The sequence below is a fragment of the Pygocentrus nattereri genome, chromosome 5 (assembly GCF_015220715.1).
Source record: "Pygocentrus nattereri isolate fPygNat1 chromosome 5, fPygNat1.pri, whole genome shotgun sequence".
NCBI classification, from domain to species: domain Eukaryota; kingdom Metazoa; phylum Chordata; class Actinopteri; order Characiformes; family Serrasalmidae; genus Pygocentrus; species Pygocentrus nattereri.
Window position 1 is genome coordinate 32,244,814 of NC_051215.1, and position 26,879 is coordinate 32,271,692.

At 42.4% G+C, this 26,879-nt stretch overlaps 1 protein-coding gene across 14 annotated transcripts in view; it reads left to right on the forward strand.

The window, feature by feature from the left end:
• kiaa1109 (KIAA1109 ortholog) overlaps nt 1–26,879 on the forward strand; it is a 56,692-nt gene that overhangs the window by 1,435 nt on the left and 28,378 nt on the right. For all 14 annotated transcript variants that reach the window (XM_017690456.2, XM_017690455.2, XM_017690461.2 and 11 more), the window contains exons 2-46: nt 1,158–1,266; nt 1,452–1,568; nt 1,659–1,737; nt 3,066–3,130; nt 3,713–3,887; nt 4,293–4,374; nt 4,637–4,830; nt 7,674–7,753; nt 7,958–8,105; nt 8,212–8,368; nt 8,474–8,552; nt 8,688–8,779; nt 8,921–9,038; nt 9,148–9,303; nt 9,566–9,663; nt 9,808–9,989; nt 10,102–10,208; nt 11,200–11,393; nt 11,580–11,789; nt 11,915–12,052; nt 12,151–12,327; nt 12,409–12,537; nt 12,662–12,781; nt 13,641–13,921; nt 14,021–14,265; nt 14,350–14,542; nt 14,655–15,450; nt 15,536–15,606; nt 15,692–15,865; nt 16,529–16,649; nt 16,815–16,961; nt 17,048–17,169; nt 17,879–18,063; nt 18,198–18,419; nt 18,563–18,774; nt 18,857–19,008; nt 19,125–19,275; nt 19,363–19,515; nt 19,607–19,847; nt 21,000–21,151; nt 21,270–21,495; nt 21,616–21,762; nt 21,857–22,035; nt 22,520–22,698; nt 23,445–24,163. In XM_017690456.2, coding sequence (XP_017545945.2) covers nt 1,170–1,266; nt 1,452–1,568; nt 1,659–1,737; nt 3,066–3,130; nt 3,713–3,887; nt 4,293–4,374; nt 4,637–4,830; nt 7,674–7,753; nt 7,958–8,105; nt 8,212–8,368; nt 8,474–8,552; nt 8,688–8,779; nt 8,921–9,038; nt 9,148–9,303; nt 9,566–9,663; nt 9,808–9,989; nt 10,102–10,208; nt 11,200–11,393; nt 11,580–11,789; nt 11,915–12,052; nt 12,151–12,327; nt 12,409–12,537; nt 12,662–12,781; nt 13,641–13,921; nt 14,021–14,265; nt 14,350–14,542; nt 14,655–15,450; nt 15,536–15,606; nt 15,692–15,865; nt 16,529–16,649; nt 16,815–16,961; nt 17,048–17,169; nt 17,879–18,063; nt 18,198–18,419; nt 18,563–18,774; nt 18,857–19,008; nt 19,125–19,275; nt 19,363–19,515; nt 19,607–19,847; nt 21,000–21,151; nt 21,270–21,495; nt 21,616–21,762; nt 21,857–22,035; nt 22,520–22,698; nt 23,445–24,163 — 8,062 coding nt within the window. In that variant the 5' untranslated portion in view covers nt 1,158–1,169. The remainder of the gene's footprint in view (nt 1–1,157; nt 1,267–1,451; nt 1,569–1,658; nt 1,738–3,065; nt 3,131–3,712; nt 3,888–4,292; nt 4,375–4,636; nt 4,831–7,673; nt 7,754–7,957; nt 8,106–8,211; nt 8,369–8,473; nt 8,553–8,687; nt 8,780–8,920; nt 9,039–9,147; nt 9,304–9,565; nt 9,664–9,807; nt 9,990–10,101; nt 10,209–11,199; nt 11,394–11,579; nt 11,790–11,914; nt 12,053–12,150; nt 12,328–12,408; nt 12,538–12,661; nt 12,782–13,640; nt 13,922–14,020; nt 14,266–14,349; nt 14,543–14,654; nt 15,451–15,535; nt 15,607–15,691; nt 15,866–16,528; nt 16,650–16,814; nt 16,962–17,047; nt 17,170–17,878; nt 18,064–18,197; nt 18,420–18,562; nt 18,775–18,856; nt 19,009–19,124; nt 19,276–19,362; nt 19,516–19,606; nt 19,848–20,999; nt 21,152–21,269; nt 21,496–21,615; nt 21,763–21,856; nt 22,036–22,519; nt 22,699–23,444; nt 24,164–26,879) is intronic.

Sequence of the window (26,879 nt, forward strand, 5' to 3'; positions counted from 1 at the left end):
ATGTGCAAGTTAGTTTCCAGAATTCCTTTCATTATTCTTTTTAAGGTAGTCATCATCCATCCAACGTCCTAAGTGGTTCCATATCTCCATATTCAATCTCCTGTATCTTCCATTATTCCTAATCTTTAATATCTTCAAACTTATTTAGAAGGTATGTGTCAGTTAAGCACATCACTCAGTGCTAAGCAGATCTAAATGCTTATGTTTGTAGCAATTCTTCTGAAGCAACACTTTCCTCCTCAGTTTCCTTCTTATGCAACCAGCACAGGGCTTTCATACAGGTTAGTTTTGTGTAAGCATGTATGTGATACTTTGTGTAATATTCATATTCTGCTTTCCTTTAGAGTTGGAATGTCAGTTATTCCCTTTTGGACTTTAAAATCAGACTCCGCTCTCATACTCTTTATCGTTCTGTCATATTTGAGGGGATTGTGCAAAACTCATTACAGCACCAACTAAGTAGTTTACCAACACGCCAGCAGTATACCAAAGTTACAGAAACAGGCCTGTCAAGAGGCTCACAGACTCACATGACCACAGTTGGATTGTATTGCTGACACTACACATTGTTCTAGAACAATATTATTTCTGTAGTGCATTGCAGGCTATCTCATATATTCAGTTTAAATGCATGTGTTTAATCTTTGAACTATTTGCATTACGGGGCAATAAAGAGCCAAAATTTGGCCCATGAGGACTTTTATTTTGGTCTGTCAGAAAGTTACCCTAACCCTTCCCTCTCACCCAATAAGAGAACATTCAGTCAATATTAAATGTACCATAACTTTTACACCAACCACATTTTATGTTGTTATTGATTATTATTATTATTATTATTATGGCAAATAAACAACATAAATAAATAAATAAGAGCAATAATAAAATTATTACTGTTAGTGGATATATTGGGCAAAGAATGTTGGAGATGGAGCTGCCGGGTGGAAGGAGAAGAGGTAGACCTCAGAGAAGGTTTATGGATGTAGTGAAGGTGGACATGGAGATGGTTGGTGTGAAAGTAGAGGAGGCAATGGATAGGGCAAGATGGAGGCAGATGATCCGCTGTGGCGACCCCTAAAGGGAGCAGCCGAAAGAAGAAGAAGAATAAAATTATTACTGTTATTTTTATTGATCATTGCTGTATCAACTTCTACCTGCAGTGGGGTCTAACCATGGATTCCATGCCCAACAACAGTTTGGTTCCTAGTTTCGGTGACTTGGATGATTACCTCAACAAACACAATTCCAACTTAGTCTGGCTACTTGTGGGTAAGACAGCATTTACTGCTTGACTGCTAATTCATCTCATCCCTATTTTCTGTTATAGCATAACAAAATACATCTACATAAAGACCTAAAGGACTCCAGGTTCCATGGAGCATGCCATCTGTGTTTTTTAACATGTAAATAAAAAAGAGACTGAACTTAACCTTTTTCTTTGTTTATTTTCTCAGCCACTATTCTGTCCTGTGGATGGATCATATACTTGACATACTACAACTCTCGTAACATTGGGCTCGTCCTTACTCTTATTATCAACAGACTCTACAAAAATGGATATATACACATTGGTCAGTGAAAGTGTGAAAATGTGATAGATGGATGTACCGGTGAGCCATGCTTTAGTGTGTTTATTGACGTATTTGTATATCATCTTGCAGGCTCGTTTTCCTTTTCTGTGCTCTCTGGGAAGGTCATGTTCCGAGATGTCTACTACATCAATGAGGACATGTCAATTAGGTATGTCTGCCTATGACACATTTTTACCTTTTCTTTCACTGTTTGCAGCTGTACATCATCTTTTTTTCTTTTGCCAAGTTGGATATGTTTAGTGAGCATGCTGTTCTCTATTAGCCTATCAGTCCATTCTGTTCAATTAATTTGGGTTTTGTTCATATCACAGATGAGACGTTTTTGTCTGAGACGATTCAGGTTATTTAAAACATGCTGTGATCTTCTGGTTGTCCATCTTTACATCAGAGAAATTGTACACTCATTGAGCCCTTTATTAGGAAGAACTGTAGGCCTGGGCAATATCTAAAAAATGTTATTATCGATAATATCTAACACCAGGTTTTGATGGGGATCTGAAGAACTTTTTCTCCAGGTTGGAGCTATCTGCTCAACAGTAATATCAGGGATGTTATAAAGGAGTTCAAGATCACGTAGGGATTTATTTTTGATTCCATTCTCTAAAGGTAAACTTATGCCTTTTAGACATCATGGTGGGGTTACTTGTTCATCATCGACAATAATGATAGATTGTGTTGCCCTATTCCCCAGGCCTACTGTACACCTACAGAAAGGCTATGGTAACACAGAAAACCCGTACAATTGTGAAAGCATCCCAGAATATACTATATGTCAAACCTTGAGGCGGATGGGGTGCAACGGCCGATGACCACTTTATTTCACTTCTGTCAGCCAAAAACAAAAGCTGAGGCTGCAGTGGGCATAAGCTCACCAAAACTAGACAGTTGAAGACTGCAAAATGTAACCTGGTCTGTTGAATCTCAATGGTAGGGTCAGAATTGTTGCCAACAGTGTGAATCCATGGACCCAACCTACCTTGTGTCAACTGTCCAGGCTGGTGGAGGTGGTGTAATGGTATGGGGAATGTTTTCTTGGCAAAGTTTGGGTCTGTTAATTGCAATCAATCATCACTTGAATTCCACAGCCTATCTGAGTATTGTTGCTGACCATGTACATCTGTCCATGGCCGCAATTTAGCCATCTTCAAATGGAACATGTCACAAAGCCAAAGTCGACTTACACTGGTTTGATGAACTCATTGTCATGTTCAACATTCTTCAGTGGGCTCTCCAGTCACTGGATATGAATCCAATAGAACACGTTTGGTACGTGATAGATTGGGATACAGTTAGCAACATTGAAGTGCACTTGAAAATCTACATGAACCACAATCTCAAAGGAATGTTTAACATCTTGAGGAATCCATGCCACAGAGCATTGAGGCTGTTTTAAGAGAAGTATTAATAAAGTGTTCAGCGCGTGTTTCTGTATAGTATGAACATTTTACTAATCACACCATCAAATGTGTTTCACAGAATTCAAGATGGCTTCCTTATATTTCGATGGTGGAAGATGTATAACCCCAAACAGAAGCAACATGGTAAATACACAGAAATTATGTGCTAATTCTTCTATATTCTATATACTGTCTTCTGAAACCTCTTAACTGTTTCTTACTGTTCTTTTACATCATTTTATATTTTTCTTTTTGCTTTCTTTCATGCACTTTTTTTTGCGGAAAGCATTTGCAGAAGATCCGCATCTGCAGATCTAAGATCACGTATATGTCAAATATAGATAGGCTTTGTGATATAAGTGGGTGCTATGTCATTTAGAGCCTTAAAAACTATTAGCAGAACTAAAAAAAATCTATCCTGAAAGATACAGGTAGCTGTAGTGGTTCTTTTGAAAGAGAAGTAGTATGAGCTCTGTTTTTTCATTGTTAGAGTCTGTGATGCTTCATTTTGAGTTGTAGAAGATGGAATGTTTTCTGAAGAAGCCTAAAGAAGAGCATTACAGTAATCAAATCTGCTGTAACAAATATGTGAATAAGCTTCTCTATGTCTGTGTTTTGTTTATGTGGTATTCTGTTTGGTGGTTTGCTTGTGTGTCCATACATGGCACCTGTAGAAAAAAAAAAACTTTTATGGTCAGTGATTTTTGTTTTCTTATTCATTTGCAGACCCAAAGGCTGAAACACGGCTGTATGTGACCGTTAATGGTTTTGAGTTCCATGTATATAATCGCACAGATCTGTATGCACGACTACAGGAGATCTTTGGTTTGGAGCCCACGCTTATCTCACCCCGACGAGATGAGGAGAAAGGCAGAGAAGAGCATAACAAAACCCTTGACAGGTAGCAAGCAATGTTGCAGATACTTATTAGTGTTTTACTTTGATGATCTAATGGGCAGATTTCCTCTGTACATAATACTAAAGCAACTTGAACCTCTCACTAAAATGTGACTAAAAGACCTGTTAATTTGATTTTCAGAGTTTATCTGTTTGAAGTCAAAATCATTGTGTGTGTGTGTGTGTGTGTGTGTGTGTGTATGTATGTATGTATGTGTGTATATATATATATATATATATATATATATATATATATTTATATATATATATATATTTATGTTTTGTATATATATATATATATATATATATATATATATATATATATATATATATATATATATATATATTTTTTTTTTTTTTTTTTTTTTAGCCCAACAGTTCTTCACCCTTTTATGTGCTCTTTTTGTAGTGTTCACATCAATGCTGAATCCCAGGACCCCTCTTCATCGTGGCGGTCTCTCATCCCAGTCATAAAAGTCAATATCAGCACAGTGAGTACAGCAATAAGGCAGCACTGTCATATCCGTTCACTCAAATTTGGAGCCCATATCGCTCAAGATACACAGTAGTCTGGGTCCTACAACCTAACCAAACTAAAGGCTTAACTTTAGAGCCCAGAAAAATGAAATGAAGATATTCACATGGTTCTAGAAGTGAATAAAAAGAATGCACCTCTCCCTCTCACGCTCTCGCTCTCTATCTCTCCTGCTCTCTCACTTTGTCCTTCTCTCTCTCCCTCTCTTTCTCTCCCAGGGTCGGGTCGCATTTGGTAATCATCATCTTCCTCAGACTCTGTGCATGAACTTTGATGATGCCTTTCTGACTTATGCCACCAAGCCTCCCAGCAGCCATCTGGATCAATTCATGCACATAGTGAAGGGTTCGCTGGAAAACGTTCGCGTCATGCTGGTGCCCAGCCCTCGCTACCTTGGTCTGCAGAATGATGAGTGAGTTATACCTGTAACTGCTCTGCATGTACTCTGTAAATAGGCAGCCTGTTATTTCCCTAAAGAACACCTATGCTAATTCAGTAGCGTGAAATTGTTTAGTTCTTTATTAGGGATGCACCAGTGTAAGAATTCTGGTTCAGAATATCTGAAATTTGTCATGTACAGTGTTATGCAAAATGTGACCCTAGTCAGATAATGTGTTGTTGTTTTTTTTTTAACTTCAAATTACAAATTATACACAGAACACAGTTCTGCACATTTTAATGTGCAAATACTGTTAATTGGTTGGATGTAACATATTGGGAAAAAATGGCTTATGCGAAATGTATGCCACCTTTTAATGTTTTATTTGTATAAATATGTTTTGCAGAAAACAAATTTACAGACAAATCCCAATTTTTTTTCTTCGTAGAGAATGTTTACTCATTTTCACTTAGAAATCAATGAATCAAATGTAATTTGACCATGGGTGTGCAAACTTTTTCATAATTATCTGCTAATGCTGGTATTTCTAAAAAAAAGACTTCTAAAAGACTTTCAGTTTTGGCACTACATTGAGATGGAATGTAATTTATTTCTACAGGATTGTAAACACAGTAAAATGAATACAGTGCAGACAATATAACACATCAGCTCAGTGTTGTTATTCTGGAGGGCATTCAGTTTAAAATATCAGTCAGTTTTGTCACCGCCTCTGTCTGATGCTGATATTTTGTTTTTTAAGCAAGTATGTATGTGCTGATATGATTCTTATACCATTGTGCATCCCTAGTTTTTATATTGCTAATGCAAGAGTTAATTCTATTCTATATAATGTGATTTTCTGAAGTTGTAATGTGTTCTGCATTTGGACATTTGAAAAGGCTAATTCACATCTGTAATGGTATTGATTGAAGCACTGTCACCAGTCAGATTACTGTGAGAATCGAATGGAACATTTTGTTCTTGTTTGTTTCAAATTTCACAGTTAGAGTCTGTTTTATAAGGGTTTGTTTAAATAAGGCGCACAGCTCTGTTCACAGTAAATGATAGTTAGAAATATCTAAAGGTTTAACATGAAAACAGTTCAAACATCAGTTTGTCTCTGTACTGAGGAAGTGGAATTGTGTGTCTTGCTTGATAGCATTTCCTGTAAGCTTACAGCTTTGTGGCAGAAAGTGCACACGTATGTATACTTGTGATTTTATGAAGTGTGAAGCAAGCAGCTCTTGAGAAGGCAAGATGAATTGTTGAAATAGGCTGACTTTCTTCATATCTGTGCCTGTAACTTTGTGTGAAGCTGTTTTTCATAGTTTTTTTTTTCTCATCTTTAGCTGTAGATATAAAGTTGCAGTCTGTTTAGCTTCTTGTACCTTGGGCATGTGAAATTTCTTGGCTGTTTCTATCATTTTAATAATCATGTATGCTAGAAACAGTTAAATATTTAAGAAGTGAGCTTGCACGCTCCCTATCAGGGCAAAGATGAAACAGTGTTGGGTGAGGATCATGTTAATCAAACATTTATGTGACTTAACAGAGCTTGAATTAGAGGCTCTTATTGTTTATCACACAAGCATTATCTATAGTGTTGTTAGAAGAGCAATGTGCAAAAGTCAGATTCTGCCTTTCACTTATTTAATTTATGGTCAAAACAGCCATTAAGTTCTTTAATCCTTTTTTCAGGAGCTGTTTCTGAGGAAGTAGCAGATAATTCACTTGCATGAGAGGGGAAAAAAGTGAAAAAATTATTCAAAGAGAATTTTCACAGAGAAAATGACTCATAATAACCGTGCAAGACCTGGTAGACCCCCCAAACTGTCTCCATCAGACAAGCAGTAAAGCTTTCATCTTTGATGGAGGAGAAAATCAAGCTCCACTCTTACTTCTTCAGTTCTGAAAAAATCCATAGGTGTTTCTGTCCATCCTTTCACTGAGAGAAGACAACTCAACATGAGTCTGAAAGGATGTGTGGCTGCAAAGAAACTGTTACTGAGAAAAGAATTTGCAGAATGAACAAAGAAGCTGCTGGTATTCTCAGAACATTGGATTGACTTCCCCAGACCTCAGCATGATTGAATGTGTTGGGAATTACTTGGATCATGAGAAGCAGAAACTGCACTAGTAAAAAGATTGTGTGGATGATGACTGTAAATAATCCTAAAAACCTATTGGAGAGGGAGGTGGAACCATTGCATTATAGCAAACGTTGGCTTTTGTTTACAGTTACAGTACAGTTTACAATACCAGAGCTATAAGGAAGAAATTCATTTCTTAAATTTTTTTAAAACACTGATCAGTGTCCCAGCTCATCTCGACCACAACTTCTGAGCAGTTTAGACATCAGATTAGAATCTGAAATTTAACAAGTAAGAAGAAAGTAGCTTCGGGTAGTGTGTTGTGTTCTCTTGTTGCACACGTCTTAGGAACATGTGTGGGTGTGGAGGCGCATGCAGGCATGTGTGTACAAGCATGGAATTTTCCTATAACTGGAAATAAATGGTAGATATTCCCGCAAACATTTAGGCCGTTGGATTCAAAATCGGAGTTATATGCATCTCAGAAGTAGAAGTAACCCTGACACATACACTGCATTGACAGAACCGAGCTGTCTTTTATTTTAATTGCCTGTCTGGTCTTTTACAATCCCCCTGATATTACCCATAATTATGTGAGATGAAGCGAAGGCAAGGTTAATTGAAGCTGACACTTTTTGTGTAAATATAATTAGTTGTAGTGTATTTAGGGTTAATTGAGATGTGTTATTACTGATGAAGCATGATTGGTAAGGTAATGTAAGAACAAATATTATTTAAGAATAATTATATATAAATTTAATTTGCTGAGTTTTTGCATTTTTTCAGGCCACCTAGACTCATGGGAGAAGGCTTTGTTGTCATGCAGTCAAATGATGTAGATATTTACTACTACCAGGATGAACCAGGTTTGGTTTTTATTCATCTTTCTATTTATTGATTTTACTGTTGTCTTGTTTGAAATTATCATGTGCGCACACTGATCTAGTGGTTTAAAGGTGGCACGCCACAGTCATTTAATACATATTACACAGTAATACAGAGGCATGTGGAGGTGAATGCTGCTGATCTAATTGAAGTATCTGAATTGTCTGTATGTGTTTTGTTTATAGGTCTGGTCCCTGAGGAGCTGGAGAATGGAGATACAGAGGCCTGCTCTGAGGGAACTAAGCTGCAAGATCTGCCTCCATGCTGGGGCTTGGACATAGTGTGTGGGAAAGGAACAGACTTCAATTATGGGCCCTGGGCTGACCGACAGAGGTACGCACATGCTTGAGCAAAGATGTGCTCATGCAAGAAAATCCCTGCTTACTGCAGTGCCTGAGTTTGCACTGTGTTCCTAATTCTGATGATTATGTCTGCACAGGGACAGTTTGTGGAAATTCTTCCTGCCTGCAGACTATCAGCCAATGAAAATGAGCGATGTTCCTACTCCAGGAAAGCCCAGACAAATCCAGGCCTTTGAGCTTCGCATGAACATCATAGCAGACGCGACTATAGATCTGCTGTTCACCAAGAACAGGGTATGATCTGCCTCTCTGTCTCTCTCACTGTCTGTCGGATTATCTGAAACTGATGTGCTTTTCAGGATTGAACACAGTTGACTTATTATTTATTAATTTTCACAGGAGACAAATGCTATTCATGTAAATGTTGGTGCAGGGTCTTATTTGGAGGTCAACATTCCAATGACTGTAGGAGAAAGTGGTATGTATTACACCTTTTATAAGTGGTTATTGCAGTAACAGCTTACAGTGATGGTAAAACGTCTGTAGGAATGAATTGATCAAATGCACCACTTTCTTTCTTCCTACTTGTCTATCTGCTGTCTGTCTATCTCAGGTTATTCCCCCACAGTTAAAGGTCAGTTACTGCACGTGGACACCACCAGCAGCATGCAATATAGGACCCTGCTGGAGGCTGAGATGTTGGCTGTGAGTTCACAATAATAGAATATTAAGAGAATGTGTGTGTGTGTGTGTGTGTGTTTGAGTGTGTGTGTGTGTGTGTGTGTGTGTGTGTGTGTGTGTGTGTATACAGTAAGGGTATTAATTGCTCTTTCTGCTTCTTTTCAGTTCTATGTGATAGCAAGTTACCCACGTGTGTGGAATATGCCACAGTCCTGGCAGTGTGAGATTGAGGTGTACAAAGCCACTTATCACTTCATCTATGCGCAGAAGAACTTCTTCTCAGGTGAACACATTTTACTGTTTTCCCTGCATCTTTGCAGCTGGGGTATATTATCTGTATTTCTCTTTTTATAGTCAGTTTAAATGCAGCACATTCATTCCACTTTGTGCAGATTTGATACAAGACTGGGCCAGTGATAGCGAGCCAGACATCTACTCATTTGTGCCATACTCGTGGACGTTCAAAATGCTTTTTCATCAGTTTGAGATGATATGGGCTGCCAATCAACACAACTGGATTGACTGTTCCACCAAACAACAGGAGAATGGTGAGGGAGACCAGAATTATACATGTCATAGTGAATATATGAGCTGAGATTTTAAGTAAAAGATGCGCCTGTTCTGAAGGATGAACCTAGAGTTTATGAGCCTCAGAAATCACTAAGACACTCCGACAAGCTTCCACTAATGATGAACAATGTTATTTCAGGATTAATACGCAAAGTTTTTGGATTAATGAATACATCAGTTTAAGATATGTTTCCTAGATTTTCTCATGCTATAATTAGCATTTTTTCTTAATCTCTTCAGTGTATCTTGCTGCCTGTGGAGAAACTCTGAACATTGACTTCACTTTACCTTTTCACGAGTTTGTTCCTGCTACCTGTAACACATGTTTCCGTTTGAGAGTGAGTATAAACAACAGGCATGCAAACACTTGCTTACTGTTGGTGCTATCAAACTTTGCTGATTAATGTCCTCGTTCTTCCTGGACCTGCTTTTCTTTATTGCTGCTGCATTAGTCCTGAATATCTGTGATGTTTTTCTCTCAGGCCGAGGACACAGATATGCGACTGTGTTTGCCTGACTGCCATCCCAGTCGATATCCCCTACTCACCCTTGCCAAGGATTACCAACACAGCAAGGCCCCGCCAGACAACAGCATGTCAGCTGAGCCACAAGGGGCTCCTCCAAAGAACAGCAAAGCTCGCTGGAGAAACATGACACATGCTGAGTATGAAGTCTCTCTGTTACCCTCTGCTCTGTTTTTTCTTTCTTCACTTTCTTTCATCCCTTTGCCCATTCATTGTTATTGAGTATTTATGATTTTATGGATTTTTCTCCAGGGCTGGGTGGGTGGACTGCTGGAGTGTTCCAAATTTTGGACTCATCATAGACTACAACTGGCATCCCATCTATCCTCAGAAATCTGACCAGCAGCTCAAGCAGTCCTGTGAGTTTTTATAACGTTGATGTTCTAAGTCATGTGGTTGAACAACTCTTGATGGCCTTGGCTAAATCAGCTGCTCAGCCATGGAAACCCATTCCATGAAGCTCTCTACGCTGTTCTTGAGCTAATCTGAAGGCCACATGAAGTTTGGAGCGATTGACTCTGCAGAAAGTTGGTGACCTGCGCACTATGTGCCTCAGCATCCACTGACCCCGCTCTGTTATTTTATGTGGCCTACCACTGAGTGGCTGAGTTGCCATCATTCCCAATCACTTCCACTTTGTTATAATACCACTGACAGTTGACTGTGGAATATTTAGTAGCGAGGAAATTTCACGCCCAGGTGGCATCACGATATCATGCTGGAATTCACTGAGCTCCTGAGAGCGACCCATTCTTTCACAAATGTTTGTAGAAGCAGTCTGCATGCCTAGGTGCTTGGTTTTATACACCTGTGGCCATGGAAGTGATTGGAACACCTGAAATCAGTGATTTGGATGGGTGAGTGAATGAATACCTTTGGCAGTATAGCGTAACATGGTATAAGTCATAAACATACTGCACACTTTCAAGAGCAGTTTTGCGGTCTTGTGCAGCTTGACAAGATTGGTGCATATTTCTTTTGCACATTTTTCTATAGCTTTAATTTTTAGGCCTGATCAACTGAAGGATTATGTATTCTTTATTTTTAAAGATGGAATTACCAGCTGTGCAACTTGCATTGTGTAAAGCACATGTAAGGCTCTGGTCCTCGCAGGCTAAAACACTGCAGACTTCAGCACACCGCCTCATCAAACACACCCGATTCAGCTAATAAGGCCTTTATGAACTGGATTTAGAGTGTAGATGTGGGTAAACGCTGATCTCTGTAACATCCCTAGTTTGACATGCCTGGTGTAAAGTAATTGGTGAACAGAGGTTCAACCTACCTTGAACATCATACAAGAGATTGACTTGAGTGGAACAGAATGTAAAAATTCTTACCTGTCTGCAGTATCTGAGATGGAAGAATCCATGCTGTCAGCCTTGCGCCCCCCAGAGCACATATCCCCTGTTCCTCCTCCCCCTCGGGCACCGTCCGACCCCAGCCTGCTACCTCCAGACCGGCTACATGTGGAGATGGAGCTTAGCCCTGACTCCCACATCACCCTCTATGGGCCCCTACTCAGAGCACTGGTGTCCATTAAGGTATGAAAGCACTCTCTTTGACCTAAACTCACTGATCTGAGCTCATGCTAGTTCAGAGAGAGCTATGTGAAGCATACAGATTAGTGGTTTTACTAAACGACCTGACATGCATGTAAACTTTTTAAAAAGCACACTGTCTGACAAGTTGAAAAAAGACTGCTACAACCAGTGTGTTGGTTTATGCAGGAGAATTACTTTGGTGAGGATGACATGTACACAGACTTTGAGGAGTCTCTGTCCAGCCCAGTGCTGAGCTCATGTTCCTCCTCATCTGGTTGGACTGGAGTGGGACTAGAGGAAAGTGGCCACAAAGATGCGCCCCATCCTCTCTCACTACGCCCCTGGGACATCACTGTACTCATCAATTTGCACAAAGTCCATGGACGCCTCCCTACTGTAAGTGAAATAAATGCTCATACAATTTCAAAACTATCACTGTTGCTTGTGATAAACTGTGACCTTACAATTGAACTGTTTTTCTTTTCAGTAATGCATATTTGATTTATGTCTTTGTGTGACAGCATTGCAGCAGTGACAGTCCAGAAGGTCCAACAGGGTATCTGGAACGGCTTTGTTTTGAGATGAAGAAGGGCTACAGAGAAACCCTGCTTCAGCTTGTCCTCTCTCCTATGCACGTGTTTGTCAGTGACAACTACCAGGTGGGCTAGATGTAACCCTATTGGGGTGGATGTATTTCTGTGTTCTGCGCATTCTTTCCAGTTTCTTTCTAATGCTTAATTCTTTCATAAATGTGTAGAGACCTGCTGTTGATGGTGTGCTGCGTGATGGCCACCTGAGCCTATCAGGTTTGCAGATGCGAGCTCATGCCATGTTTTCAGCTGAAGGGTTACCAGCAGGCAGTGACACGCTTGAATATGCCTGGCTTATTGATGTTCAGGCCGGGGCTCTTACAGGCAAAGTCACGGTGCCACAGGTGTGTATTAGGATGTCCAAAAAGAGTGGAATAGAGCTAATCTATCTGGTGATGAATAATGATAATGATTTTTTTTTCCAGTGTGCCTCCCTGCTGGAGTGGGGGGAGACATTTTTGTTTCATGTAGTTTCCCGGGAGTTCCAGCTGGAGCAGCCTAAACCCTCCGTCACCTGTCAGCATGGAGTTGACCGGAGAGTGTGTGACAGCAAGGTAGAGCATTCTCACTAACGCACAAGATCCCACGACTAATAACAGTTTGTGGACCATACAGAGTGCGCTCTGCTTTGACGGTGCTATGTAAACTTGAACTATCTGTGTAAAATGGGTTTTGTAGTATTCAGCCATGCCTGGACCTTGCCGGACGTCTGAAGACTTGAAGTATACCATGACACGATTGTCAGTAGATGGAGCCCAGGTTTTCATCGTGGAGCATGGCTGTGCAGCCAACATTAAGGTCAGCCACATCAGTTTCCCCTAGAAAAGGTGCAACACCATGCTTTAGTTTCTCTTCTTTTGTTATTCTCTTTTCAGCTGTTTATTTAAATGGGTTGTATGTTATAATGGGTTATACATACATAAATTATGTTAACCAGAAAAAGTTTGATAATTTTGCACAATTGAGCAAATGCCACATGAGACATTAACACTACAAACCAAGTATTAGCCTGCCTGTTATATCCAAATGTCTACATCTTATTCAAGCCTGTTGGAATGTGAGTTGATGTTGCACATAAGGGCCTTCTAGGCCTAATAAAAGTAATTTATAAATAAAAGTATTTAAAAATAAAAAGTAATTGAAATTTTTATTTTATACAATTATTATGCAAGTTATTTTATTTCAATATAAAATTTTAGTTGGAAACAAAGTGGTTAAATTATTAAACACCCAATGGAAAATTATCCATTGATTAGGACTTCATGAGCGGAGCTGAAGGTGTGATGTATCAGATTAACAACGATAGTAATTAGGAACTGACAGTGAACTTAGTCACATTTTGATTTCCAATGGGTGGGGCCAGTTTTGTGAGAAATTGCTACAAAGATATGTTAATATGTCAATATAACTTCAAATAAAAAATTTAATTCCTTTACATGCTTAAAATGTCTACAATAACCAGAAATAATTGTTTTTGACTGCATTTTATCATTTATGGCCAAACATTCAAGGTCTAGCTCTGATTGTCATGGTTCATCCCTACTCGTTATTATATTCCTGAATGAAAACATGAGGGTGGGGCTTTTTTGTATGGTAGTAGTCTTGTTGAATGCGCAATATGATGCACAATAAATGTCAATGTGTGTGTCCTCCTTAGACGGGTGCATTTCGGTTGGCTACCTGCAATCTGCACACGGCTGCAGTAGGGGAAGGCATAAGTGCTGTCCTCCAAGATGTCGTTGTTGCTCAGTTCATTGAGCAGCAGGAGGTGGCAAGGCTCGGCCTTCCACCACCGCTTCTGCGGCGATCCAATTGGCTTGAGGCTGGTTCTGTGACTTTTAACCTCATCACTGCTGATGTTGCTTTGGCTGCTGACCATCCGGCCAAATATGAGGTACAGAGACATTTCCTGGAGCTCCATGACATGCAAACCAAGAGGTAAGTGCACTTTGAAACAGTAAATATCAAATACTAACATGCTAGATATCAAAAGCTTGTATCTGTTTGTGTAAATATAGTTGTATGTGTGCATATCAGGTTGTGGTTCTTGTGGCCAGAGGAGAAGTATAAGCGCAGCAGGAACCGATGTGGATGTTTAGGTGGATGCCGTTTTTTTGGCGGCTCAGCTGGTGGTTTGGATTTTTTCCGTTTGGAAGAAATCACACCCTCATCGAGCTCTGCCTTCTCGAGTGGCAGTGCTGAGAGTGACATGAGCTACGGTCAATCCCTGTTGCAACCTGGGGAGTGGATAGTCACCAAGGAGCCACCTAAACTTCCTGAAAGTATGTTCTCTATTTCAGTCTGGCCTTGAAATTTTTAAAACTGAAATATGAATGCTGGTTAAAGGTTTCATGATTTTCTTGTAGCTAAAGGTGTGATACGAGCTAATACGTGTTCTCCTGCTCCAATGACTGATGTGGAGAGACGTGGCCAGCACCTGAGTCTACAGGTACCTCAGCGTTCTCACAGCTCTGCCTCTTCATCTGAGGAAAACTCCTCTTCAAGTGCTGCTCTGCCTCTGTTGGCCGGGGAGCGAGAGAGCCCCTCCCCCTGTGCAGAGTGAGTTTCTCTTATGTGTATGTTAGTGAAAATATTATGTAATAATTTCTTCTGCAATTGAAATTGACCACTTATATTTTTGACCACACTATATTTTTGCATGTGTATACAGGTTAATGAGTGTGACCACTGATGGGCCTGTCCCTGAAGGCCCACCAATGCGTTCTCCTCTCCGCTCTCCCCTCAAGCGCCAGTCCTCTGTGCAGTCTGCTCGCCTTGGTAGCACCAAAAGCTTGTCAGCCGCTGTCTTTGCAGAAAAGGCCCCACCCCCTGCAGGTGTGCAGTTTAGCAGTGAAGTGTCTCGTAGTGACGAAAATGTTTTGGACTCTCCACGACAGAGGCGTAGCTACGGCTCTTTCCCTTTCACTCCATCAGCAGATTCCAGCACTTTCCATCAGTATCGCTCAGTGGACTCCTCCATGTCTGTCGCTGATAGTGAAGCCTACTTCAGTGCCAACGAGGACTTTGAACCAATCAGCAGTGACGAGGGGCCGGGCACTTACCCTGGAAGAAAACGGAGACGGAGACAACAAGGACAGCCCCATATCGAGCACAGCCGCACCTCAATATATCACAGTGTGGAAGGACCACTGTCAATCACAGAGACCCGCCCACCTCCACTTCCTAGCCACACCTCACAGGCATCTTTTGTGTCTGCACTGGGATTGGAGGAAGAGGGTTCTGTAGAAACGGAGAGGGCGGAGACTGGCCTACTAACAACACAACCACACCTAATGGCTTGCTACCATAATTATCTAGCTCATTACCATGTGTCAAACTGGGCAGTTAAGCAGCCAACCAATAAGAGGACGTCTAAGTCATCTCTACACCGCCCTCTTGACCTGGATACGCCCACTAGTGAAGAAAGCTCTGCATCCTTTGATCAGTTGTCTATTCCTGCTTTTAAGGTTGGTGTGTATGTGTGTTCTAGTTTAAAATCACATGTAGCTGTGTGTTAATTAATACTTATGTAATTTCTCTGCTCTTCTGCAGATGGTTAAAGCAGGTCTGTCTGCAAGCTCTCTGTTAGACAGAGGGGTTCAGCTCATGGGAGATTTAAGCAGGTAATGTGAAAATGCCACGTTATTTGCAGTGATCAACATGCTCATTTTCAATTTAGTACTTACAGCTGTTTTTGTGTATGTGTAGCACTCCCTATACACCCCTTGACAAGCGGGCAATGGAAAACACAGATGAAGACACAACAACAGAAGATTGGACAGTAGATCAGCCACTGGCCCAGACTCGGACTACTGCTATCGTAGAAGTAAAAGGAGCAGTCAATATTGTGCTGACCCCTCTAGTGGCTGAAGCACTGGACAGGTCAGTAATATATTGGTAACCCTTAACACCTTAAACTGCACACTGATTGATTATTAATTTGCATCTTAAGACTTCAGTATCACCTATAAATTATTCAGTAACTGATATGAATTATTCAGTATCTACAATGAAATAATATTATTGTGCATTATTCACTTTACTCTGCTGTGGCTTACTCATTGTCTGCTATGACTTATATGGTAACTACTATGAATTACTCAGTATCTGCTATGAATTGTTTAGTAACTGCTATGAATTATTCAATATCTGATATGAACTGTTCAGTATCTACTAAGATACGAGTTGTGAATTGTTTTACAGGCTCATATACAGACTATTAGAGTTGCTGGCAGCATATTTCAAATGAAAGCATTGTTTTGAAGCAATGTTACATCCTGACACATACTTGGCTCCTTATAACTGCATCTTTTTTCTGACACCTCCCTCTGACTGTGGTTGATCCACAGCACAAAGTGGGCTTCTAGTGGTGCGAAGACATACATAAGAGTTCTTTCTAAGTATACTTAAGATTAATATTCAGTGATAGTTCAGGTTTTTCAGTTTTTTTGTCTTTTGAAGTATACTGCCAACTTAATTCTATGAAACAAGCTTAATTGTTTGTAGAATATAAGCTATAAATTCATGTGTGGTTTTGTATTGTAGGTACATTGAGTCCATGGTGCACTTTGCCAGTATTCGCCACCCAGCTTCCATTCTGGATGACCTGCATGGCAGAGTGCTGAATGAAGCTTACCAGATCAGCAAGTCTACTGTGACGGAGTCTGTGAGTAAACATGGACACTCTCACTGGCACTTCCATAAACATGTGAAAAATAGGCATAGCTGTGCTGTAGTTAGATGGAGGATGAAAACATTGTATGTAATTCATTGTGTGTGGGTGTGTGTGTGTGTGTGTGTGTGTGTGTGTGTGTGTGTGTGTGTATTATAGAGCACTGCAAAGCCTGAGCATAAAATCTCGAAAACTGAGGGCACCACTCCTGGATCCCTGAATACACCTCATGGACAGACCGACCTGTCTGTGAAACCTGATAATGTGAAAATAAAAGGCCTGCAAGCCAATGTTACTGTCCCAAAGGTAGGTCTCTATAAGAGAGAAAAAGACTGAGAGAAATGGAATTGATTGACTTTTTGATTGATTTTTGTCTCTATGGGTGTTTGCAGGTGAATCTGTGTGTGCTGCAGGCTTCAGTCGAGGAGGGTTCTCCCTCTAATAAGAGTATCACACATGTCTCTCTTGTGGCCCTGTGCTTTGACAGAATTGCTACTCAGCTCCGAATGAACCGGTAACATAAAACCTATGCATCCATAACCACTACGTTCCTTTTTAATTTCAGTCTTTTTCTTTCTCCCTGTATATTGATTGTGCAGCATGATTGTATTTTTAAAGGAATCTTCTAGACATTTATTCAACCTAATCTCTAACTTCTGCAGCTGTAGCATAGTCATTTACCGTGAAAATTAATTTTGCTATGTTTTCCTGTAAACACGATCTGAAGTACCCTTAATTTTTGCATAGTTAAATGATAGAGTTAAAAGTAGTTCAGAGAGGTTTGATGTGAAATGATCTATCTCAGAGAAACTTACTGAGACAGAATTGTTCCCTATGGTTGTGACAGGAACCAGACATCTGAAGAGTTAAATGCCTCTGAAAGCTCTCTGACAGAAAGTTATATATATGAATAGAAAATAAAATGGTAATATTTCCAGTGTTGACATCACAAGCCCAGGTTCCACCGTTGTAAAGAAATAAGCGTTAATCTTCGCACCAGACCACTCTGAATTACATCTCAATGATTTTAGTGCGTTAAGTGTAATTTTGAAAAAAATGGTGGAATTTCTCCTTAATTTCTGTGGTGATCAGTTCTATAACACAGATACAGCAGACAGGTTATGCTGGAGTATTCCTTTAAATGAAAGCAAGAACTCTTCTTAAGATGTGTGTATGTGGTTAGAGTCAAAAGAGGATGTTTATGTGGTGATTGTAATGTGCAGGGGAATAGTGGAAGACACAGAAAAGCCCTCTGTAATGATGGAGAAGTTCTCATCTGCTTCCAAGATGGCTCCGCAGTCCAGTGGATCTCTACGTTCAAATGCAGGAATAGAGAAGGGCAAAGAAATAGCAGCCAGACTCAACATCCACCGCATACACAGCCAGCTGCGTGGCCTTGACTCATCAGGTACAAGCACAAAACCCAACACCATGCTTATTTAAGCACAATTAAATTGACAGAAAGTTCACATGATTAATAACTTCACACATTTTTATGTGATTTAACAGAAGTGTTATGTGCTTGGGTTGGGTATGTTGCAGACCTGGGAGCTTGTGCTATAACTGCCATTCCATTTGAGAAGTCCAAGGTTCTTTTCAGCTTGGAGGAGACTGATGATTTTGCCTTGGTGGATGAGACTGAGCCATCAATCAGCACGGATCATGTCCCAGACCATGCCTCTGACCCTGCCCGCTCTGTGGCGAGCCCTGAGAAATGGGGCTGGATCATGTTTGAGTGTGGGATTGAGAACCTTACCGTCAAAGGTATGTGAATTTCAGTTTTAATGCTGACAATAATAATTAAATTCATTATTGTTAATTATGAGTATTATTATTATTGTTATCATATTGTTAGATCATTGAGTGTATGCACGCTTGATTTATGTGGGTGTGCACTCCTTTTCCAGGTGGGCGTCAGTCAGGGGCGGTACTCTACAGTGCATTTGGAGTGATGGGAGGAACGGACGCTGGTGGTAGAGGCGGTGTTTCTAAATCTAATGGCTCTAGTGGCTCTCAGACCGGAAGTGGCTACAGCACTGATGTATCTGACGACAACCTGCCTAATGATGCTCATAGCCCTGCCTCTGAACCCAACAACAACTCTGACTCTGACGAGCAGGTACTGACACATGTGGTTTGTCTTTTATTTGGCTTTCTCTATTATCCCCTTTCTAACTGGCTGCTAATGATGGTGTATTCAGGATGAAGGGGTGGAGTCTGATGACTTGAAGAAGGACCTCCCTTTATTGCCCCCTCCTCCTGACTCCAGCAGTATGAAGCTTACTATAAAGGAGATCTGGTTCAGTTTTGCTGCTCCAACCAACATACGATCTCAAGCACAGACCATGTCCAGGTATATGCACATGCACAGGAAATAATAAAGAAAAGGACATGTTCACTAGACCCACAACAAAAGTCACTGAGCTCACTGTGTCTAAATGCATTCCTGTTTTGGTTTTGTGTTTGCAGGCAGCTCAATCTGTTAAGCACTGCCACTCCTGCTGTTGGTGCGTGGCTGGTGCCTATCGACCAACTGAAATCCTCACTTCAGAAACTGGACATGGAGGCCACACTGCGGGTGTGTGCAGTCATGGGCTGCATTATGACCGAAGCACTGGAGGTCAGTGTAGCACTTTTAAGATGTTTATTCTGAGTGACATGAATGGGTACCACTGATGTAATATGAACGTGTGCTTAATTGTAACAGAAGAAGAGCATTCACATTCCATTCCGGAGCAAATATAACCGTGTGACGAAACGAGCACGGTATCTTCATGAGAACCCATCCTGTTTACTTTGTAATATTTTACACCGCTACCTTCAACAAGCTGACTACAGCATCATAGAGGAGGCTACCATGGTAAGACAGTAGATGGTACTGTTCATTGTGTGTCTGTGTTAATGCATTCTGTTTATGCATTCTGACTTTTCCTATTTTTTTCCTCTATTAGAACGATGGCCTCCCTGCTCTGGTGACACTGAAAAAGGGTTTGGTTGCACTTGCTCGTCAGTGGATGAAGTTCATCGTCGTTACTCAGGGCTTTAAGGCAGTTGGTCTGCTACGACCCAATCAGCTGCCAAAACCCAAAGAGCCTGCCCTCACGGATCCTGACCCTGGCCTAGGTGTGGACAGCGGAGGTGCCCTTCAGAGTGACACCAGTGCTGATGGTGTTGAGATTGAGTTTGATGCAGGTAAGACATACTTTTTCTCTTTATTTCTCAATACTATTCTCAATACTATTCATATATACTTTAAGTACTTAATATGGTTCCTCATAAATTACAGTTTAATCATAGGATTCCAAATATATGTATGGAAAGAAGCTAACCAGGGATGTTATAAGGGAGGAGACCAGTCATTAGTTAAAATACAAATAGGAACACTTGTAATGCTAAACATCACGTCTGTTTGTGGATAAAGTACCGTCCTTCAAGAAAAAGAGACCGTCAACTCATCGGTTATGCTGCAAGCTGAGAATTGTCAAGGATATTGTGGCATGATCAGGGAGAGCCCCACCTCATTGTGGAGATCTGTGCAAGCGCACTAGACAGAACAACCCAAATATACATGATTTTTGTGTTATTGAGCCAAATGCTAGAAAATATTTTTTTGACTGTCAGTTTCAAGTTTTTTGGTCTCTCCTTATTCAGAGAGAGAAGTTTTTGTATGCCTGAAAATAACTGCCCGATGGTGTTGTAAAGATGGCTGCCTAATGAGCAGACTTTGCGATAAGAACTTTGATCCCACTCAGCAGTACAGTTAAGCAGTCCATATGCTATTCTCATATCTGCAACTTGCGACCAACACCAACCTCAGACGTTTTCACAGCTAACCAAGAAAGATTTAACTGGCCTAAATATTTCAAATGCAAATTGATGTATTCAATTGAATATCATGCACGATTGTGATGGATGAATGCCGTATTATCTATTTGGAGTTTAGCGGTTTTAAAAACCGAACAAACAAACGATAAATACCAGAGGGCCCCTTAGTAATACTACTGCGATGCACTTTGGGGTTGTGCTGTGCTTTTTACTATTTTAGGCAATGCTTACACATTAGAGCTTTATTTGGGCCTGAAATTTTGGTCTGAACTTGAATGCGGTCTTTAACTAAAGAGAAAAACTAAAGCAGGGAAAATCCAAGGTATCTGTTAATAGTGTGGATTGCCCTACAACAACCCGAACAGTAAATTTAAACTTCACCTCAGCCTGATACATATTTAGGAAATAATGTCTGAACCAGTGAGTCGAGTTTCGACAGATAAAGAGCAAACACGGCATATTTGATATTTTTTGTTTTTTGTCCTGAATGTTGTGCGTTTCTTATTATTTTGTGTTTAGGCACTGTTAGTGAACACACAATGCTGTTGGATGCTGTTGGAGGGTGCAGTCGACAAGCTCCCACTGGAACCTCTGCTCCTGTGAGTGGCGTTGAGATCATGAGGAAGCTGTCTAAATCTCACACTCACAGTGAGTCAGGTCTCAAGATCAAGGTATGTGAGTGTGCTAATAATAATTAGTTTTGCATTTTTTGTATCAGTAACTTGTAAATCAGTTGATTTTGGTGATTTTTTTTTTTTTTTTTTTTGGTTTGTGTTTTTTTTGTATAAGGGTTCGCATCCTTATCAGTCCTTGAGCTACACAAGTGGAGACACCGCAGCTGATTCACCAGCTCATGTGAGCCGGACAGGGCTACAGTCCAATCATAGTCCACGAAAGGAGTCTTTGCTAAGCTACTTGACTGGAAGCTTTCCCAGCTTGCATAACCTGCTAGAAGCCACACCTCCTCGCACTACTGAACAAACGGCAGCTAAGAGCAGCTCTCTGACACGTACAGGTACATACCTATCTACAGATAGGAGACTGGAAAGTAAGATAGAATGTAATATTTTACCAAGTGCCAGCAGAGGTTCTGTACTTATCCAAATCTAATATTTTTGTGCATGTCTTTGTACAGACATGCTGACAGAGCATCCGCTCCTGTCTGAGCCATCATCTGTCAGCTTCTACAACTGGATGTCCATCGCTGTTGGAAACCGCCAGGGGGGCAACGTGCAGGAGTCTCCACTCAACCGCTCTCAGCACAACAGCCTGCAGACTGGAGGTGTGTGCTTGTGTCTGTAGTGTGGATGAAAAAAAAAATGTGCCGCTAAAATACTTAGCAGTACCGCACTGATAAATATGTTGTCTCTTTCTAGGCATGCTCCCGACCATTCCCTCAGCGTCAGACTTTAACACAGTTCTGTCGAGTGACCAGAACACAATGGACACACACTCTCAGCACACACACTCTCAACATAGCACCAGCCAAGATGACCTGCTTGAGCAAGATGAGACTAACCTCTGCCCTGCGGCAGTGCAACTAGCTGATGCACAAGTAATATACACATACATGCACCTACACATACATGCTCTTTAATGAAAAAAGTGGCAAAAAAAAATCTAATTTACTCAGTTTTCATCAGCCAAGACAGGAGTCCAGTTTGAAAGTGGAGTAGAACTATGAAGCAGGACATTATGCGGATGATAATGTAGTTCCAGTTTTAGCTTAAACTTTAAAGGTCTATCTGAGCCCTTTTTAAAACTTGCATATGTAGATTTTTGATAGGTTTTTGAGATGAATTTGGTGATGGTATGTGTTAGCCTAGGATCTCCTTGTGTAAAATAAAGAACATCAGATATCAAACTTAACTAGATTTTTCACTGATTTGTTTCTTTAGTCTCTGTCTTGCTGTCCCTTTCTACTAAAGCTTTGTGAATAAATAAATAATGTTTTTAGACTGTGTACTGTGTGTGTAACACTGGAAACACAGTGCCCCTTTTTTGATACTGTGACTGCAGCTCTGTGTGTTTGTGTGTAGGTGGTGTTTAAGCCTCTACTGAGTCACATGGGGATTCAGTCTCAGGACACTCCTCAGTCTCTCAGTTATAAGATGTACTTCGGGGAGCACCTGTCTTTCAGTGGCACTCTGGAATGTCTGAGGGCTGACATTGTTGACTCAGACACCAGCAAAGAAAGGAAGAACAAACGAGCCCGAAGGTAGTAGCTCAACTCCTTTTCCTCAGTCTGCATGCTGATGCCAAATGTTACTAAAATGTCCATTAGCCAGCTATGCCACAGTAATTACCTTTGATTGAAGACTGGGTTTTTGTTACACATCAGAGAAGTGCTGCTGTACAGCTGTAAATAAAGCATGATTCATAGTTTTGTTGCTCAGTCTCTATAGCATAATGACAACAGGAATCGCATCCAAGGAGCTTTTAAATCTGAAATCTGTAGTTTGGCTGGTTGAGCTGTAGCTGAACATCCTCTAAAACCAGACATACACATGATTTTTAGAAATCTTTTCTTTGGTCACTCACACTGTATGAAAACGCTCTGTCTCTGCTAGATGAAATGGAGTGTACAGGTAGTAATTTATTTGAAATGCAGCCTTTACAGATACAGATGAATTATTGTTAATGAGGTTGGAAGTATTAAGCTCAGAGTTTAACGTCTAAACGTAAGTTAAACGTAAGTTTTCAGTTGTCATAAACGTGGTATGAAAGCAGTATAAACAGTGTATTTGCAGAGCAGGGATACCTTTATCATTGAGAAACCAATAATGTATCACACACACACACACATAATCTAAACCGCCTATCCAATAACATATCGAGTAATAGAAAAAATGTTTAATTAATGGTTCAAGAGCACCAAACATGCAGCATGTGACACCTAGGTCAGTGAGCAAGCACAGAAGCATTGTAATGTGACTGTTTACCCTTTGTTTGTATGTGTCATAGGCAGGGCATGGTGAATCTTCCACCGCTGGAGTTCAAGCCAGCACTGATGATTGAAACATTTAGTCTGAACGCAGTGATCCTGGAGAAATGCATGTCATCACCACCGTCAGCCAGCGCTCTCTCCTTTCATGAGCTGAGCCGGCGTCCGCAAGCCAGTGTACACTGCCACTTCACACTGGCCTGCCAAGCCATCCGCCAGCATGTGGACATGGCCCTGGTGCGCCTCATCCACCAGTTCAGCACCATGATCGACGACATCAAGGCCACACAAACAGACATCAAGCTCAGTCGCTACACTGCTGGCTCCGCTTCACCCACTCCCACCTTCAAGGCTCGACCATATCGCGAGTTCCGCTCCTCAGACTTTAGCCGCAGCTCCCGTGGCAGCCTGAACGGTGCCCCCCGCCTCAGCACGCAAAAAGGCAAGCGGGCTGCTGCTGGGCCGGGCCTGGACACGCTGACCCGCAACCGGGAGCCGCGGGGCAGGAGCTCGCTGGGCAGGTCGGAGAGACGGACATCCAAAGTGTCACGGAAGGGGTCGCGGGACGTGGCAGATCATATGACCATCCAGATGGATGATTCTGACTCCATTACAGTGTCTGAGCAGAGCGAGCCGTCAGCCGAGTGCTGGCAGAACATGTATAAGCTGCTCAACTTTTACTCACTCATTTCTGACCCCACAGGCATCTTGGAGAAAAGCCATGACAATGCGCTCTCAGGTGAGTGAGACACTTCTGTGACTGCCCATAGTGATTAAATGGTTACATGTTCTATTAACTGCCACTGAATAGATAAGTTTTTATGGGTAATCCTTATACAGGGTCGGCCATTTATATATCCATCCATCCATCCATTATCTTCCGCTTGTCCGGGGTTCGGGTCGCGGGGGCAGCATCCTAAGCAATGAAGCCCAGACCTCCCTTTCCCCAGCCACTTCCACCAGCTCTCCAAGGGGGATTCCGAGGCGCTCCCAGGCCAGCTGGGCGATATAGTCGCGCCAGCGTGTCCTGGGTCTTCCCCGGGGTCTCCTCCCAGGTGGACTCGCCTGTGACACCTCCCGAGGGAGGCGTCCAGGAGGCATCCTAACCAGATGCCCGAACCACCTCAGCTGGCTCCTCTCAACGTGAAGAAGCAGCGGCTCTACTCCGAGTCCTTCCCGGATGACTGAACTTCTCACCCTATCTCTAAGGGAGAGTCCAGACACCCTGCGGAGGAAACTCATTTCGGCCGCTTGTATTCGCGATCTTATTCTTTCGGTCATTACCCAAAGCTCATGACCATAGGTGAGAGTGGGAACGTAGATCGACCGGTAAATCGAGAGCCTTGCCTTATGGCTCAGCTCTTTCTTTACCACAACAGACCGGTAAAGAGCCCGCATCACTGCTGACCCAGCACCAATCCGCCTGTCAATCTCCCGCTCCCTTGTACCATCACTCGTGAACAAGACCCCGAGATACTTGAACTCCTCCACTTGAGGCAAGAGCCTATCCCCGACCCAGAGAGGGCTCTCCACCCTTTTCCGCCTGAGAACCATGGTCTCGGATTTAGAGGTACTGATTCTCATCCCAGCCGCTTCACACTCGGCTGCAAACCGATCCAGCGAAAGCTGAAGTTCGCGGCCTGATGTCCCCAATAGGACCACATCATCTGCAAACAGCAGTGATGTGACCCTGAGGTCACCAAACCGGACACCCTCCATCCCTTGACTGCGCCTAGAAATTCTATCCATAAAAATTATGAATAGAATCGGTGACAAAGGGCAGCCCTGACGGAGTCCAACTCTCACTGGGAACGAGTCTGACTTACTGCCGGCTATGCGAACCAAACTCCAGCTTTGTTTGTACAGGGCCTGAATGGCTCGTAGCAAAGAGCCATGTACCCCGTACTCCCGAAGCACCTCCCACAGAATACCCCGGGGAACACAGTCGAATGCCTTCTCCAGATCCACAAAGCACATGTGGACTGGTTGGGCAAACTCCCATGAACCCTCCAGAATCCTGGAGAGGGTGAAGAGTTGGTCCAGTGTTCTACGACCAGGGCGGAACCCGCACTGTTCCTCCTGGATCCGAGGTTCGACTATAAGCCGGACTCTCTTCTCCAGTACCCCTGCATAGACCTTGCCAGGGAGGCTGAGGAGTGTGATTCCCCTGTAGTTGGAACACACCCTCCGGTCCCCTTTTTTAAAAAGAGGCACCACCACCCCAGTCTGCCAATCCAGTGGCACCGCCCCCGATGTCCACGCAATGTTGAAAAGACGTGTCAGCCAAGACAGCCCCACAACATCCAGAGCCTTGAGGAACTCAGGGCGGATCTCATCCACCCCTGGAGCCTTGCCACCAAGGAGCTTCTTAACTACCTTAGCGACTTCGGCCTCAGTAATGGACAAGCCTATTCCCATGTCCCCAGACTCAGCCTCCTCACTGGAGAACGTGTCGGTGGGATTGAGAAGGTCCTCAAAGTATTCCTTCCACCGCCCAATGACGTCTTCAGTCGAAGTCAGCAGCACACCATCTCCACTATATACAGTGCTAGTGGCACACTGCTTTCCCCTTCTGAGTCGCCTGACGGTTTGCCAGAATCTTTTCGGAGCCGACTTAAAGTCAGTTTCCAAGGCCTCACCAAACTCCTCCCATACACGGGTTTTTGCCTTGGCAACAACTGAAGCCGCAGATCGCTTGGCCTGTCGATACCTGCCAGCTGCCTCTGGTGTCCCACAGGCCAACCATGCCCGGTAGGACTCCTTCTTCAGCTTGACGGCATCTCTCACCTGGGGTGTCCACCACCGGGTTCGAGGATTACCGCCCCGACAGGCACCAACTACCTTACGGCCACAGCTACAGTCAGCCGCTTCAGCAATGGAGGAACGGAACATGGCCCATTCTGAGTCAATGTCCCCCACCTCCCCCGATATCTGGTCAAAGTTCTGACGGAGGTGTGAGTTGAAGATCAATCTGACAGGTTCTTCTGCTAGACGTTCCCAGCAAACCCTCACTATGCGTTTGGGCTTGCCTGGTCTGACCGGCATCTTCCCCCACCACCTGATCCAACTCACCACCAGGTGGTGATCAGTTGACAGCTCAGCTCCTCTCTTTACCCGAGTGTCCAGAACACATGGCCGCAAGTCCGATGACACGACTACAAAGTCAATCATTGAACTGTGGCCTAGGGTGTCCTGGTGCCATGTGCACTTATGGACATCCTTGTGTTCAAACATGGTGTTCGTGATGGGCAAACTGTGGTTTGCACAGAAGTCCAAAAACTGAACACCACTCGGGTTCAGATCAGAGAGGCCATTCCTCCCAATCACACTCCTCCAGGTCTCACTGTCATTGCCCACGTGAGCGTTGAAGTCCCCCAGTAGGACAATAGAGTCTCCAGGAGGAGCACTTTCAAGCACCCTTCCCAAGGACTCTAAGAAGGCTGGGTACTCTGAAC